Source organism: Protomyctophum parallelum (genome assembly GCF_964188405.1).
Source record: "Protomyctophum parallelum genome assembly, chromosome: 19".
NCBI lineage: Eukaryota > Metazoa > Chordata > Actinopteri > Myctophiformes > Myctophidae > Protomyctophum > Protomyctophum parallelum.
The window spans coordinates 16078980-16096775 of record NC_139717.1 but is presented as its reverse complement, the minus strand read 5'-3'; the positions used below and the strand labels follow the sequence as shown (position 1 = coordinate 16096775).

Below are 17796 nucleotides of genomic sequence, written 5' to 3'. Positions count from 1 at the left end.
AATACATTTAAAACAATTGACAATTTAGAATAAATAATATAATAATTATACTGTATAACATATTTTAATTCAGTTTATATACCTTTTTTGATCAATGATTTATTTTTCTTTAAAAAACTAAAAAGGGATCCAGAATATTTCTAAATCGATAAAACTGTATTTCTTATATAGATAGAAACTTGAACCATACTTAATAATACTAGGTGTTTATATGCATAAAGTAGGTAGGTAGCAAATAGTTACACCTAATAATTAGACATTTCAAATGTTCCTTCACAGAGATACTGAGATTTGACAGTTTAGCAGTCGAAAGTACTTGCGCGCTCTGCTTGCGCACTAGTTGGCCATTTATGGCCTACTAGTGTGCAACAAGCAAGTATGCACTCGACAGAGTGCAGTTCTAGTTAGTCAATAGACTTTAAATCCACACCTCCTTGGTTCGAATCCTGCCTGCGCCACTATTTTTGTGACAACCGCAAACAACTTTTTGACGTTGACTGAGGCGACATACATACATGGCCAGTTAAGACTGAGGTTACGGGCCCAGGCCGTAGCGTAACGGTCTGGGCTCCAGACTGGTGATCCAGTCGCAGTGTGCCGCGGGTTCGACTCCCGGACCCGACACGGCCTTTACTGCATGTCATCCCCCCATCTCTCTCCCGTTTCCTGTCAGCCTACTGTCTGTCCCTTCAAAAAAAATCAATAAAAGGCGTAAGCCGCAAAAAAATATCTTAAAAAAAAAAGAAAAAAAGACTGAGGTTACGGTTAGGGTTTGGGGTAGGGTTAGTAATGTCCGACATACAGTACATACGTTCACCCGTGGCTTCGTGCGGTGCCACTCAAAGTGACTACTGGGTTGGGCTTGCTGGATGCAAGGGCCAACCCCTATAGTATGCATGTCAGAAGCAGTTGAGGGCTGATTTGGCACACAGCACGTTGCAGTAACCGTGTAGGATTACCTGCGCTCCTTGTCTTATCTGTCAGGGCTGCTGGAGGAAGGTGACTGTGGACGACACCATGCCATTCGACGAGGAAGACCACCTGCTTCTTCCTGCCTCCACCAACCAAGCAGAGCTGTGGCCCATGCTGCTGGCCAAGGCGCTCATTAAAGTGGCCGGCGCAAAGTGAGTGTTGTTTCAGTATGCCAAGAGAAAGGCTCTGCTGTGCACTTCAGTATCAATTGAACTCAGAGTCCTGAATTGTCTTGCCTGTCTCCCCTCTCTGCTCTCCCTTTCGGTTGTCTTTGTACTGCCAAAAACAAAAGGCAAAAAAAGCATTAACCCATTTTGACCTGAGATCAGATTCTAAAAATGTCTTCTACATCCTGACAGTTTTCTGAAAAAGCCATGTTTCTATGTCAGTCGTTCTTCGATTAAAAAAAAATAGCAGACCCACAAGCTCGTAGCGCGCCACCGAGTGTGTGGCGCTAAATTAAAGCTGCTTCAGTACCAAGTCTGGCAATTACAGGTTTTATGGGGGTGTTAGTTTAGACTAGTCATTGGTTAGACTAATTTAGACATGGGTTAAGGTTAGGTTTACAATTTACAATTTACAATTTAGGCATTTAGCAGACGCTCTTAATCCAGAGCGACTTACATTTAAGCAAGAACAAAAGCATGGGAATACATCACATAAAAGCATTTATCAATATCATGAAACATGCGTAAGCTAAGAAAGTAACAGTGGAATATCTATATAATGAAACTATACATACACTATACATATAAACTATGCATATTTACTACTATGCTATACATATGTACTATGGCGTGCTATAACTATATACAATACAATTATAGTGCTGTCTACATAACATGCTATAAGTCTGTGTCAAATGCTATCTAAGCCAACAGAAATGCTATCTAAGGGGTTAGGGTAAGTGCTATGGGCCATGATGGAGTCTGAAAAGGTGGGTTTTCAGGCTACGGCGGAAGATTGGGAGTGATGCTGCAGTTCTGACTGCAATGGGAAGTGCATTCCACAGTTTTGGAGCCAGAAGGGAGAAGAGTTTGGGACGTGTGGAGCGTTGGCCCGGCGTTTTTAGTGAGGGTACTTCCAGTTTCCCTGCGTTGGCTGATCTGAGTGCGCGGGAGGGTTTGTAGGGTTGTAGGCTTAGATAACATTTGACACAGACTTATAGCATGTTATGTAGACAGCACTATAATTGTATTGTATATAGTCATAGCACGCCATAGTACATATGTATAGCATAGTAGTGAATATGTATAGTTTATTATGTATAGTGTATGTATAGTTTCATCATATAGATATTCCACTGTTACCTTCTTATCTTACGCATGTTTCATGATAAATGCTTTTATGTGATGTATTCCCATGCTTTTGTTCTTGCCTAAATGTAAGTCGCTCTGGATTAAGAGCGTCTGCTAAATGCCTAAATTGTAAATTGTAAATTGTAGGGTTCAATCATACTTGTAAGATATGGGGGAGCCATACCTTTGGTTGCTTTGAATGCCAGCATCAGAGTTTTGTATTCTGTGCGGGCAGCGACCGGGAGCCAGTGGAGGGAGCGGAGCAGGGGGGAGACATGTGAGAATTTTGGCTGGTTGAAGACCAAGCGAGCTGCTGCATTTTGGATCAGCTGGAGAGGCTTAAGTGCACATGCTGGTAGGCCAGTAAGGAGGGAGTTACAATAGTCGAGTTTTGACAAGACTGTTGTCTGGATTAGGAGCTGGGCTGATTCCTGGGTGAGGAACGGTCTAATTCGTCGTATGTTATAGAGTGTGAACCTACATGATCGAGTGACAGCTGTGATGTGAGCTTTGAACGAGAGCTGACTATCCAGGACAACACCAAGATTCCTGGCTGTTGGGACAGACGTTACCAGGGCGTTGTCTACGCTAGGTGTGCTGCCCCGTGGGAGGTTAGGTTTCTGGTTTTGTATACCATACTATTGTATGAGTACAGAACAAAGAATGTTTGCTTTCGCCATCTTTGTTGAAGAAGAGTCTGGGCAATTAAGATTTTGTCTTACTAGACGTACTAAAAGTTTCTCAATCTTATAGTCTGGCTTAATCTAGTCACCTCTGAGCTAGGTGTCTGGAGGTCAATGATTAAAGTGTGATTACCTTTGAGGGGATTAAGTCCACCCATCAAAGCCCATTAGTGTCAACCTCAGACCATCAGATCATGGTCTGATTTTGAATCTAAATGGCTTTGTGTTTCTGCTATTGTCCTGGCTCTGCTCTAATTGAGAGCAATTTAGAGGTTTAGGATTCAATGGTTTGTTTACTACCCTGTTTCCCGTAATGGATTGGTATTGTTTAAGCCTTGTGGAAATGTGGTGTTTAATTAGATAGACACAGTTACTAGTATTAGCCTGTATGATTTGCTTTATTCCCACCATTCTCATTGTGGTTCTATTTTTCACCTGTTGTTTAGGTCTGAAGTAATCTGGTTTCTTGCGTATTGGTCTGTCTGTCTCCTTTAGTTTGCTATGTACAAGGTCATCTTTCAAGTTTTTGTTCTTCCTCTATATGCTTTAGTATCCGTTTAGTAGGTCATCCGTCCTATTTGCAAAGTTCCTCTTTATTCTCATGTTTGTTATTCTGCTTAGTGTCGAATAACCAGCTCAATGGCCTTGTGGTTAGAGTGTCCGCCCTGAGACTGGGAGGTAGGGGTTCGATCCCCGGCCGGGTCATACCAAAGACTCTAAAAAATGGGACCCAGTGCCTCCCTGCTTGACACTCAGCATCAATGGTTGGATTGGGGGTAAGTCCCTGCGACATACTAGTGTCTATGTCCAGGGGGTGTACTTGTACATCAAGCTGCCTCACGCTACAGAAACAGGAGATAGGCTCCTGCCCTATATGGGCCCCATGGCTCGGCAAGGCTACTTACTTACTGTCGAATAGGTAGTAACCAAGGCTAGTTTGGGACTCTGGTACTCTTTCTTTCACCTCTGGAAATGTGTCATGTGTTTTTCTAAGGAAAGTTCTTGTGTATCCCCGTTTTCGTAAGGCGTCAAATAGAGTTTGACATGCTATTTTAAAATCACTTTGTTGTGTGCAGATTCAGTGGAATCTCAAGAGCTGTGATTTGACTATGCCCTCTGTAAGTGTGTGGTGGATGAAAGGAGGTTTTATGTAGGAGAGCGTGTGTGTCTGTTTCTTTAAAATATACTTTGAAATCAAATTGTATGTTTTATCATGTGTTAAATGGGCGAATCAAAATCCGCTATGTTATGTGCAGGTTCATAATTTAAGGATATAACAAGCAGATGAACGCACAACCTCCCACTTTTGGTGGAATGATTGATCCTGGCCCAAAAGAAGAACTGATGAACAAAATGCACATAACCTCTAAACGGATTTACATAACACAACAATACCAGTAATTAACTGGTTACTCCATTTTGTGTAGTTTAATGCATCATGACGTTCTATTGGCCGAAGGGGGTTATCTGGCGCCAGAAGCACCGCAAGTCAAATTGCAATACCTAAAAAAAATCTCAGCCACTCGCTCACTCGCACTCGGTCCCTCCAGAATGACAGTGTTTAGTGTTACGGTGAAATTGGTGACATGTTGAAATATGTGACAATCATATAGACATTCTCAGAGTTGCGTAACGTAAGTCAGTGTCCGAACGTAAATCATTGCGGTTTGTTTATTTGAAGAGTTCAATATTAGTCTACTTGCCAGCCCATAGAGCCCCATTGTGAACCCGGACATGAGTACACCAAGGTTTTTATTTTAGAAATGTTGAGTATGGGTCCCCAGTATGTAGAAACTGCCGGATGCTAACTTGCACATGTTGAGCAAATTTCATTTCAATTGGCATAATATGTGACCATACCATTAACTCTATCTCTACCGCTATAGCTGTTAACATAAACCCCAGTTCCAGGTGCCAGCATATACGCGTTCACTTTAAAAGACGGTGTTTTTTAACACACACACACACACTCGCTACATACACTCTAGCAGCAAGCACACACTCTTTACCTTTCGTCAGAAGCTTTTACATGGCGGCAGCGGTACAAAGGCACAAATTAAATCCGAAATGTGGATGGCAGAAAATACACCAAGGACAGCGATTCAGGAGTCATCAACCATTATATAGACGGAGTATACGTTGGGGTACGTATGTATATATATATATATATATATACGGACCTGGGATATGACGCCACCTAGCGTTGACGTCCGTATATATATACAAACTTGAGAAAAAATACTTCACAACCTAGTGTATAGAAGGTAAATAATGTAACATTTCATCATGCTTTATGTAGCATGTGACGTGTCAAACTAGGGGGTTTTCATGACGCTGAATCCATTCCAAGCGTTAGTTTTACTTAAAGCATGATGACATTTAGATTTTTTCCCCCTTTGTTAATGGCATGGTCACATATTATGCCAATTATGAAAATTGCTCAAAATAATGCAAGTTAGCATCCGGCAGTTTCTACATACTGGGGACCCATACTAAACATTTCTAACATAAAACTTTGGTGTACTCATCATGCCTGGGTTCATATTCTGGCAAGTGGACTATATAGCGGTATTTAAGCCACGTATTTAGAGACCTCCATGCAAGTTATGTAATGTGTCCACAAGATGGTCACATATTTCGGCAGGTCACCAATTTCACCCTAACACCGGCATGCTGGAGTGACAGAATGTGAGTGAGCGAGTGTTCGAGATTTGCGGTATTGGAATTTGGACATTTGGAGGTCTCTGCTCTGCCATGCATGTATTCTAGTTTAGCTTTTTCAAGGTAACACCGTAACACAACATTGCCCTGGCTGGCATACATTCGCTGACGTATGTCTGTCACTCATAGTCTTAATGCATAATGTGACAATTGGATGCAATTCAATTCACACAGTGACAAGGTGCATAATCAGGGCTTGACATTTTGTCACATCACAAGGTGTCACGTACTCGTGTAATGAGTGGATACGACGAGAAAAATCAGCAGGAACCTTTAGCATGATATGAAACTAGGAGGATTCAAGAACACATTTACCCTACAGCCTTGTGAGTACATTTGTTATATCTAGGAGGAATGGGACAACAATACCATATTCTATGCACACCATCTACTGTTTGCTCTGCCCTGCTTAGGGAGCACATTGCTGCAAAGTATTGACTCACAAAGCTTAAAGGATTGTCTGTAACTGTGCCACTGTATAAAGAGTGCTTCAGCTTCCTTATTTATATTTCCATCTGTTGCTTTGATGTGGGGTCTCAAAGAGTCTCCTGCTAAGAATCTAGTCTGAGATCTCAACAAATTGAGTAAAAAAAAGCACAAAGCAAGTCGTTCAGGCCCCAATGGTGGCGACACGGTGCTTTACCATTTCCCTCATTTTGAAAGTTGCACTATGATACAATGCGTACTGCTTTAGATTTACCATGTTTGGAAAGGAATGCAAAGGAATGAAATGATCACAGACCCTGTGTCGGCATACACATGCACGTATACACGCACGCACGCACACACTCACATACTGCCATTTGTCCTATTGGGCAAACCTCAGGATTCAACCTAATCTCCTCTGCCGGGAGCCGTGTGACAGACGGGCGCCGCGTGTGTCGGAGACAGCAACGAGACGGATGCACGTGTCTGTCAAGGTGCCGTGTCTGCGGAAGGTCAACGCATCAATGTTTCATCCCAGACAGAAAACAAAGAATTCATCATTTATATATACTGTAGCCTACTGTATAAGCCGCAGTGACAGTTCACAAGAGCTACACCGAATTTTCCCAGGTGTCTACCGAAGGCATATCTTGATCACAGCAATATCTGTTTTATTTTTGAGGGGCGCTAGCCCCTCCAATGCATGACTTTTGAAGATTACGTCATATGGCAGCCAAGTCTATGGGATAATTTGTAAATTTGTTTTGAGCACTTATGACATAAATCATTTGCCAGCCAAGTCTATGCACTGATTCCGTCATTGATTTTAATTTCACCGTTGGCTCTGCAGTGAACTGGACAGGTTGTCCAGGCTGTCCAGGCACCCATGAGGATCAATTAGAGCTGCAACCATCTGTGGAAACTGAGAAATATCCCCCACGACACTGTGACGTTCTCACACACATACAGTATAAGCTCAACACACACACACACATGCACAAATACATTTTGGATTCTTCATCACAGAACGCAGCCCCATACCTTTTGGCATTCAGTAACACAGGCAGCAGCCAATGAGATGACATTAAAACAGCTTTGTTGTCTCGGCTAAGCCACGGGATCCACGTCACTGGGCACTGCACCCCCCCAAATCTAATTGGCTCCTTCTGTGGAGGAGGGGAGTCGACGGATCTGATCTGGCACACCGACCCATTTCCTTAGTAGTTCAGAGTTTATCCCACTGTCATCCTTTCTCTGTGAAGTTCCCCTGATGGTAGAGGAGCATAGGGAGAGAGAATGGTGATTTTGCGCTAATTTGTCTAAAAGCGCCACATTTTGCATATAATGTACTGTAGCCCAGGGGCAGGGCCTGCTCTAATGATTTAGCTAGGGCGCCTAAGCCGACAACCTTCGGGGTCGCCACAGTGGCCAAATCCATACGCTAGTTTGACAAAAGCATAATGACATTTTGAAAATCTTGCCTTTATATAGGTTGTCAACGGTGGCCATATGGATGTGGCCGCTGTGATGACCCCAAAGGCCCTATCTAAATCATTAGACTATGATGCTTGTGTCTTTTTTTTCTCAGTGCGTTATCGGAGGACAGGGAGGAGGTGCTTGACTTCAGCTTCATCCACGCCCTCACCGGATGGATCCCAGAAGTCATCCCCATACAGTATGTTATTATCACAGTGCATTTTCCTGCCAGCAAACAATACTCGGACAGTCTGTACACACAGTGCACCCATCGCCACCCCAGCATGTCAGTCATTAAATAAGATTGAGGGAGCAATGAAAGCAATTAAAATGGAAGCAGCAGGGAGATGTGAAACGGAGAAAGGGAATGTCTGCTTGTCAGGGATGTAACTTTAATGGCCAAGCGATGTTTTGGAGTGGAGCATGGAGAGCTTATTCTCTCTGCCTATCAGCAGGTTAGCTGTTATCAGTGGATCTCCTGGGGTCCTTATCAATGCTCGCAGGCACATTGTGTGTCCCCTGTGGTCTCTAGCAATGGTGTGCGTGCGTGCGTGCGTGCGTGCACGCACAAACACATAATGTACTGTATGTTACACTCGCGAAAGTCTGACTGAGTCACGACTGATGAAGTTACACCACTGTTGGTTGGCCGACTGAGTGTTGGAGTTTCCCCCACTGGCCGTTGCACTTTCAGAATTGTTTTGAACAAAGTTGACTGCAGTGTTGCATCACCAGGGTCCATTTACAGATGGTATCATCTCCTGGATAACTTCATTACAAGCTTCGCCTGAGTCTCGCCTCTTGCATTTAAATTACAAACCCTTTAGCTTTCTGTACACGGTCCAGCCATATACAAGCTTTCATTTAAGGTGCGTTCAAGCCCGAAGATATATATTTGGTTTCCAGTCGTTTAAATTGCTTCACTTTGGTCACGCAGGTCAGCGTTGGTAAAAAAATAAAACGAAACAAAGGCACCCACACAAGGACGTCAGTTTGATTGTGGGATACCAAACCACGAATAAATGTCTAATAGAGAAATATGACATGCACATATTCCTGGCTTTGCAAACGTATGTGATGTGTGTATACAGTACATTAAATATGCGTGTTTGTTGCAGATGTACTTATGGGGTCAGTGCATGTTGTATATTGAAATGCCTGTTCAACACAGAGGGAAATGTCATACCAGTGTAATCCAATCTGGTGAAAATGTTCTAATTTGAGCATATATAACAGATGGTGCCGTTTTGAGCTTTAGTTTGTATTATCCCAAGGATGACTGCTTGTCCAAGAGTCCTGAACCTGAATGCATGCACACTACTGTAATGAATACAACAGCATGAAACAATTAAGTAAAACTAAGATACACATTCAAATAAAACAGTATGGCGCATTTGCATTGGGGATGGAGATATACATTTCCAATGGAGATGGAGATAGATAGGGATGGAGATATAATAGTAATTATAATAAATGGTAAATTCTGCATTTACAGAGATTAAAATAGGGTGCATTTTGCATCCCAAAACGCAGTTTATAGTTGAGGGACGCAATAAAACAACGACCTCTGCACTACTGTACTACTGTACTGTTTTTCTTTATTCTAGTTTATTTTGCTAGCTTTAGTTATAATAATAATTTCTTCTTCTGTTTACCACATTATAGCCATATGAAATGAAATTGGAGTTAAATGTAAAAAAAAATGAAATTTGTAAAAATGGCAAAATATGACAACGTCGTTGAAGTGGGACTCATAAAATGTCCCTGGGACTCATCTAAAAGATCATCCCTGCATCGTGGGACTCATCTAAAAGGCCATCCCTGCATCGTGGGACTCATCTAAAAGGCCATCCCTGCATCGTGGGACTCATCTAAAAGACCATCCCTGCATCCCGGGACTCATTACATTGAAAACCTATTTACATCACTGCATTTATATAGCACTTTTATCCCAAATGTTTACATAGATTGTGTATTACATTCACACACACTCTGACACACACACACACACACACACACACACACACACACACACACACACACACACACACACACACACACACATTCATACACTGATGGTGGAGGAAACCTGCACATCGGGAGCAGCTACACTAGGGGTTCACAGTCTTGCTCAAGAACACTTTTGACACTACATATGGGGGAGCCTGGGATCGAACTGGGAACCTCACGGTTGCCATCCGGTCGCTCTACCGGCCACTCTACCCCCTCAGTCACTGCCGCCCCACCCCCTTATTGATAATGATCACCTTATCGATCCTGCTTATTGATCCGAGTCCCACGATCGATCCTTTTGTGTTATTTATTCAGCACTAGACTAAGGAGTTTCTAGTGATTGGGATAATTGTGATTGAATAATTTAGCTAAAATCTATTAGTTCAAAACAATGCTAGGACTACAGTGGTGTGGCAGTGATGAGCATACTAATAGTTCCACCAGTGACTTTAGAGATGTGGGTCTTAACCAATAAAGAGAAATCAAACTATGTGGTTCCGTTTGTCAGCCCCCACGATATGTTAATTGTAAGGCTTCAAGAATCAACCAGAGAATTTTCCACAGGGTATCGTACAACGACGAGTGATTATCCGATTTGTTTTCTCTTTGTCCTCCACTCAAGGTCCAGATGCATAGGAAAAGTGTGGGATTTCTTAAATGAATCCATCCCCAAATTCACACACCCCACAGAGGACGAGCTCCTGGCCAAAGAACCAGCTGTGAGGACGGATTCTCCGCAGAATGAGCGCAAAAGTCCAACGCCTCCGACTACCAAGAGCCCGGCGAAAAGCAAAGGTGTGCGGCACACACACACAACGGACCAGTACACACGCATGCAAGCAAGCATGCCAATGCTCCCTCAATTACGCACACTCCCTGGGCACTTAATTGAGCGAGTCGACCACTCCATTGATTAGATGAGGGTAATTTATATGTGTTTTACCCAATTAAGCTAGGGCTTGTGATCATAATCGACTAATACATTTTTACCAGTGGAGGGAAAAAAAGGAAATGACGTACAGTATGTAACCCCTGTTTTATGAGCAATGAGCTCACAGGGCCAATCGGCTGACATATACTGTAGACATGTCACTTGGGAGTAAGAGAAGGGTGTTTTGGTGAGCTCATTGAAACTGAAAAATCGTGATTTGCCGTTTCATCCAGGTGAGTTCATTGCGAAATACATTAAATAGTAGTTGTGGTTCGAGTATACACTTTTATTTGTGTATTCCTCTATATTGCATGTTACGTTTTCACGTGTTTTCAGCAGATTCTGCAAAGAAAAAATTGAAGGAAAGCGACAAGGACAAGAAGACTGATGGATGTGTCCCCCCACAGCCCAATGTAGACAATCAGCCCACAACAGAGGGTATGTACAGTATACACACACACACACACACTGAATATGCTTGCACCTGTTTTCCATCTACAGTATTAAGCCGCATCATCATTTGTGTTTATCTGGATTTATATAAGCATACAAATACAGTACATGACATGACACATATGTGCTCCCTGTCTGTGCAAAACGAACTGTTCCTCCCGCTGCATACATTATTGAAGAAGTATAGTACTGTATGGTCCACGACGATGAATATTTCATTGTCATCCAGAAACGCCACCATCTTCTCTCTGAAAATGCCTATCAATAATTCTGTCCCTGAATAACTACAATCGTCCTTATATCCCCTGCATCATTTATACCACTGGTTCTCAACACCAGCGGTCCAATTGGACCTCTGAGGAACTCCAATCGGCACTGTACAATTCTATCATTTATTTAACTCAAGAGTTAAATAAATTACAGACCAGGGTCAGTTACAGACCCATAAGGGTCTATTCCCCCCCCCCCCCCCCCCAAATGGTGCCCTGGGCCCCGAAGTTGAGACAGTGATTTTATATTACCAAAATGGTGGTACTTTAAAATAAAAATAAACTAAAGCCAGCGTTTTATTGTACTCAGCTGCGTGCCGCATCAAGAGTGCGTCACATTGTGCTCTTGTAGGTCTGTTATTTTTAGCAGACCTACAAGCAGGCTATCAGCTGTCAGCCTGTCACCAACACCCCTCTAGACCCCACTAGACGGAGGCGGAAAACGGATACAAGCGACCCCGGTTCAAAAAAACGTTACACAGACGAAATACTGGGCGGCACTGTGCATAAAGTGAGGTTGATTAATTTTTCTTGAGGGCCCCTATAGCCCATGTCCAGCTTTTTGTGTGCGTGTAAATACAAACTTCATCTAACTCTGGATAACACAAAATGAATGGGCAGTTTTGAGTGTTTGTGTAAACACAAACATGAAACGACTAATGACTGGCCAGAATGAGAAGATGATGTATGATGACGTATGGTAATAAGAGCGCCACTTCACACGGGTGTGATTTTTGGAGCAAATTTTAGGAGAGAATTGTGGACCACCGGTGACGGTGTGCTTCATGGGCCCGAGGTTGGCCTTGCATCCTGCATTGTTAAAACGGCCCACGCCGGTCAAGCAATCCTCTGCCTGTTTCATGCCTCATTTCCTGTTTACTCCGCCTGCTGCATGTGTTGATCTGAGGTATAATTAAGCAGTTTGTTATACTTTACTGTAGCGATCTGCTATTTTTTGGAAAATCGTGAAAATGTGACACAAATCTGAATATATATATTCTCTCACAGCGAACGTGTTTAACTAAAATCCTTGCTTCTGGGGGGTGCCTGAAACAACATATTTTCAGATGGGGGTCCGCAGCCAAATTCAGATAATCTTGGGGGTCCTTGACATGAAAAAGGTTGAGCACCACTGACATAGAAACGTAGGTTTTTCAGAAAACTGTCAGGATTTAGAAGCCTTTTTATTTTTTTGGAATTTGCCTCAGGTCTAAATGGAATAAATCAACAGGGGGGTGGGGGAGTGACACAGAGAATTATTCGGCAAGCCCTACAGGGCAGTGGAGAGGGCCTATCGCCACGTGTGGTTAAGGTCTGACAGAGCAATGGGAAGAAAATAAACATTAACTGTAATAGACAGCCCGTGGCTCCCAGTTATCTAAGGGTCCAGATAGAGGCAGAGGCAATCAGCCATAATTCAATTCAGAATGTTAGAAGATGTGCAGTTGCAATATCGATTACGGTCATTTTCCTTTTTCTTTTTTTTGCTGTCCCTTTGTTTTGTGGGAAAGGTGTGCCTGCATCCCTTCTAGAACTTGTCTTGTTTGTGTAGAATATCTTACCATCTACCGGCCGAATACGATATCAGAAACCCAAAGATGCGCATATTATTAGTGTGGTTGGGCAACAGGGCAACCACACTATTGTTGCTACCGCAAGTCGCATTCACTATGAAAATCTGCATCTCCGTGTGTTAGTCACGCCTCCATATATGGTCATGCCTCGTGACATCACGCCTCGCGCCACCACATATGGCCATCTCCATATTATGAAGATCACGACACTGACCCCGTCCTAACTCTGGATAGCCATACATGGAGAAGACTGGACCATCACCTAGATCTGCATAGATGGAGCCGGCCAGAAACTCTACATCTGACCTCAAACCCTTAGATCTCCATATGTTGACCCTTCCTCACCTGTCCTTCCTATTCTGACATTCTATATGTTGCTGACCTCATCAAAACCCTGTACAATCAAGACACGGTCCATATAATGGCCAGTACATAATTCATTCCATATGTTGATCTGACCCCCCCATGCCAAAGCGCCAGTCTTCCGTCACACAGGCGGATGTGTGCCCGCGACCTTCGCCCTCAAGTATTGTTTCTGTCTGACGTCATCTATGCTGTTTAACACTGTTATGTCATCATGCTGGTGCCATAATGATCTATGGAGTTCCATTATTCCAATTATTATCATGTACTAGAGCGGTGCCCGTTTGGGCCTACTGGCCTACTTGGAACGATGCAAGTTGGAAATGTATGTCGGTGGTCCCCTCTGCCAATTAAGGATTGTGTATTTTTGGTGGCTTCACTCTGCCAATCCAAACAGGGATAGTGTATTTTTGGTGGCGTCGCTCTGCCAATCAGAGCGCAAGTTGGCAGCTTGCTGCGTATTTCGGTGGCCCCTTCGTGTTCAGAGCTCGGACAGAGGCCTTTTGAGGTGGGTCTGGACAACCGTGGGTCCGACCGACTCGACACCGGGCACTGCACTCCCTGAGTGGGTGTGGAACATGTGTGTCGAATTTGAAGTCGGCGGGGCAAACGGTTCTCGAGTTACGTGGATTACAGATGTACACACGTACAGTACAGACAGAGACATGGTGCTTTTATATAGATAGATAGATAAATAGATAGATTGATTATTGTGCTTGAAATGTACTGTAATTCTGAAAACTATTAATAAATACAATCAATCAGATGACATAATATGACATATAACATCAGCATTCTTTACTTAAATAAAGTCTGGTAAAGCCAATTACAAGAGGCAACCACACATGGAATTGCTGCTAATTGCATCATTCTAGTTAGAATTTATATTGTAATCTGTGGCTTATTTCATTATTTCACCATTAGGTTTTCAGCTGAAACATGTTTCAAAATCTGTGTAGCACAACTCAATAGATCACATTTACATAACCCTGATGAATTCCTCAAAGGCTTTAAAAATCCCATGGCTTCACGGATGTCCATAAATTGAAACGCTTAAATCGGTATAACCACCACTCCATTCTATTCCATATGTCTAGTTTATATCAATCCTGCAGCACTTTCATCTGCCTTGACTCCAGCCATGGTTCGTCAAATTGATTTTCCATTTCTTCTGGCCTATATGCATCTCATTTCCTACATGGTGACATTGGCAGTAGAAAGTGGACCCTAGCATAAGGCTCTCTGTGCTAGGGAATAGGATACTATTCTGTGCCTTTGTTTATACCATGTTGAGAGTTTCTCATGTTATTTTTGGTTTTGTTCCAAATGTGAGAGGTAAGTACCCAGAATTGTTTATATAGATTTCTGTACACCGGGTTAGTAAAGAATTGTCTTATAAAGATTCTAGTAGTATATTAGATGTGTTCTTGGCAATTGACCTATAGCTAAGCCCCTCCCCAAACTGCTATGGTCCAATCACAGCTAAGCATAACATGGGTTAGACAAACCTCTCCACAAATAGTTTTCCTATATGATAAGACATTGTTTTAAAAAAGAAATGTCACGCATATATTTTTTCAGCGCATACGGCAGGCATTGTTGACGGATTTGGAAGAGATTTTGAAGGTCTGGTTCCAAATATGAACCAGTATTTAATGTGTAAAATCCATGATGTTTACATTGGAATGAATGAGCCCGGCTGGAAAGTGTCCAAGTGGGAGTGTCTAAGTGGGAGAGGGCGGGGTGTATTGGATATTGAATTCGAACCGTCTTTCTTGAAGACTGACGGGTCTAGAAGATAAGCTCACATACAGTACTCTACACAAAGTCATAATACTCATGAGTATGTACTGTATGTACTGTATTTGACATGCTAATGTTTGTGTGTTTCTCAGGCACGTGTTGTCCTGCCCCAGAGATGCTGGTGTGTGCCAACTATAATGCTCTTATTAACAGGAGTTCTGTGCTTGGTGAGATGGTAAGTCACAACCGCACCCCTCCCCTCTGGAAAGCTACTACAAGTAGTAGCAAAAACGGTTTTGACAAAATATGCCTCACGGTGGTGCGATAACAGGCCAACAAGCAAGTGTGGGGCAGAGGTAGCCTGGCTAATAAGCCAGACTCAAATCACACTGTCGTGTGGCAATTTTTTCGGTCTGGCTTATTAACCAGGCTAGGGCAGAGGTTCCTCTTTAATTGGCCTACTGTGAGTGCAAAGTTTCACGGCGATCGGTTCAGAGGTTGCCGAGATTAGCTGTTCATGAGATTAGCTGTCTCACAGGACCAAAAATGTACATGGTGTAAAACGTAAGATGTCTGATTTGAAATATAATACGCAACGTTTGATGGTGTTTCCATAGAGCAACACCGGTTTATGTTCCAGTAGATGCACCCCATACAGGTTTCTCTTGTTTGGTTGCAAATAATATAACATCCAGGACATGCTGGTCTATAATATATATAATATATAATATATAATGTGTGTGTGTGTGTGTGTGTGTGTGTGTGTGTGTGTGTGTGTGTGTGTGGTTTCTCCAAGCTGTACAGTCACACTGTCCTGCTGACACAGACCCGGGCGTGTCCGCTAGTCGCCCCGGCCAAACTGCCCCCTGTGCCCCGCTGGAAACTCATCCGCCCTCGCAAGCAGACCCTGACCGCTGATGAGCCCACAGGTGATTAAAGAACAGAGGAAGAAGACCCTAGAACCATAGAGCCTAAAGTCCTGACGTCACTCGCTCATCCCCTGGTTCAAGTTTTTCTCTATCTTAAAACTAAAATCGTCTCAATAATCGTCAGCAAACTTTAACTCTTAACATCTTGACGATAGTGTCGGGGAGGTGTCTCTGTATCATTCATGACAGTCATTAAGTAATATTTGATAGTCTGTTTCTAGCGAAAATGTAACTAATTCGGCAGCAGTATTAGCGTTTTCTCTCCGTCAGTTGATTCTTCATATCCATATGAGTGAAACGGCCAGGATCATTTGTTTATTTTTCAAACACAGTTCTTATATGAGGCGATCTAAAATCCCCCTATGGGGATTAAAATGCAAATAAAAAAGTACATGAACCCATGAACCCGTGTACCTAGCGCCCTCTATTGACTCCAGACTTGTGCTCTATAGGGAGGAATACTGTACAGTATATGCTAGAATGCAAAGGCACTGTCGCTTTAGTGTTGTTTTAGATTTGGCAATGCTGGCATGGCCGTATCTAACATCAGGAGGCTGTAATGTGTTAAAGCACTGATGTGTGTTGATTGTGCGCGTGTGTTCCCTACCTTCGCAGGGCCTTCCGTGCCAAAACCGGACCGGTTCATTGAGGTCTCGAGCCCTTTCCTCTTCTACAGGATCAAGAGCGGAACTGGCCCTGTCCCTGAACTGTACGTATACACAAGAGGACATGAAATGTTGAAAACGAACATCCAGTATAAGCAGCTTTCTTTGATCTCCATCAGTTTAATTGTCCCTCTCTGTCTCAGCAAGGGCAGAATCCATTTCTTCCGACCGACGGTCGGTCGGTCGCACCGCGTCGCTCCGTCGCGACGCACCGTCGAACGGTCCTATTTCGGTCCGTCGGTCCGTCGTTCCGTCGGTCGGTCGGTCTGTGGCTCCGTCGCTCCGTCGGTCCGTCGCTCCGTGGCTCCGTCGCTCCGTCGCTCCGTCGGTCGGTCCGTTTTTGCGTCGCGACGGACCGCCGGTCGCAGGTTTAGGGTGGATGGATTCTGCCCTTGCTGCCCAAATGGTAACTCTGTCATTTCTCTACCGTTTTGGACGGGGGTGGGCTCTTTGGAATCGTGTGGCCCCCCTGGAGGTTTCTATGGGGGTCTCGAGGTTCGGGGACCCCTGGGGACCCCCACGGACCCCCAAATGGTAATGTCACCTGTGGACACTAACTGTAATTGTCTCGCTGTCTCGCTGCTGCGCTGCGCCGCACAGACAGCAGCTTGTGTGTAACATGTGCGTTCGTGCCGTGTTGCTGGTATATTATTATTATTATATTTTTTGCGCCGCCGCGTTGTCTCGCTGCTGCGCTGCACAGACAGCAGCTTGTGTGTAACATGTGCGTTCGTGTAAATGTTCGTGTAAATGTTTTAGGTCGGCCGGTCGGTGATTTGGTCTGTCCTTCATATATATTTTTTTCTGCTCTCGTTGGACTTAACTTTAAAAGTCCAATGGAACACCTCTTTGTAACGGGCCGCTGTAGTATAGTGGTCTAATTCCTCGCCTCTCTATTCTTTTTTGCTGAGGACGCTGGTTCAATTCCTGCTCGCGGCAGACCAAAATTATTATATTTTAGACAGACACACAGACAGACAGACAGACTGCCTGTCTGCCTGCCTGTCTGCCTGCCTAATGTATTGTAAATAATGTATTCATTCCATACGGCTATTTTTTTTTAATATAAAAACTTTTGTCTTTCGCGCGATTCGAACCAGCGTCGTCAGCACCAAAACATTGAGAGGCGAGTGATTAAACCGCTAGACTACAGCGGCCATACGTTACAAAGAAGTGTTTCATCGGACTTATAAAGACAATAGCACCCAGCTGCAGTCTCGCAAGGGGAGGGACCGGAAGTGCTTTTATTTCCGGCTTCCACGTGCACAAGCGCACATACA

The 17796-nt window shown here is 43.6% G+C and overlaps 1 protein-coding gene across 1 annotated transcript in view; it reads left to right on the top strand.

Annotated features, from left to right (window-relative positions):
- The window catches only part of adgb (androglobin), a gene marked incomplete at its 3' end in the record, with an annotated part of 101039 nt that overhangs the window by 13861 nt on the left and 69382 nt on the right, over nt 1-17796 (top strand). Inside the window, exons 6-12 of the mRNA XM_083790445.1 lie at nt 985-1124; nt 7689-7775; nt 10212-10384; nt 10857-10958; nt 15075-15157; nt 15719-15851; nt 16467-16560. Of these exons, the coding sequence (XP_083646571.1) occupies nt 985-1124; nt 7689-7775; nt 10212-10384; nt 10857-10958; nt 15075-15157; nt 15719-15851; nt 16467-16560 (812 nt within the window). The remainder of the gene's footprint in view (nt 1-984; nt 1125-7688; nt 7776-10211; nt 10385-10856; nt 10959-15074; nt 15158-15718; nt 15852-16466; nt 16561-17796) is intronic.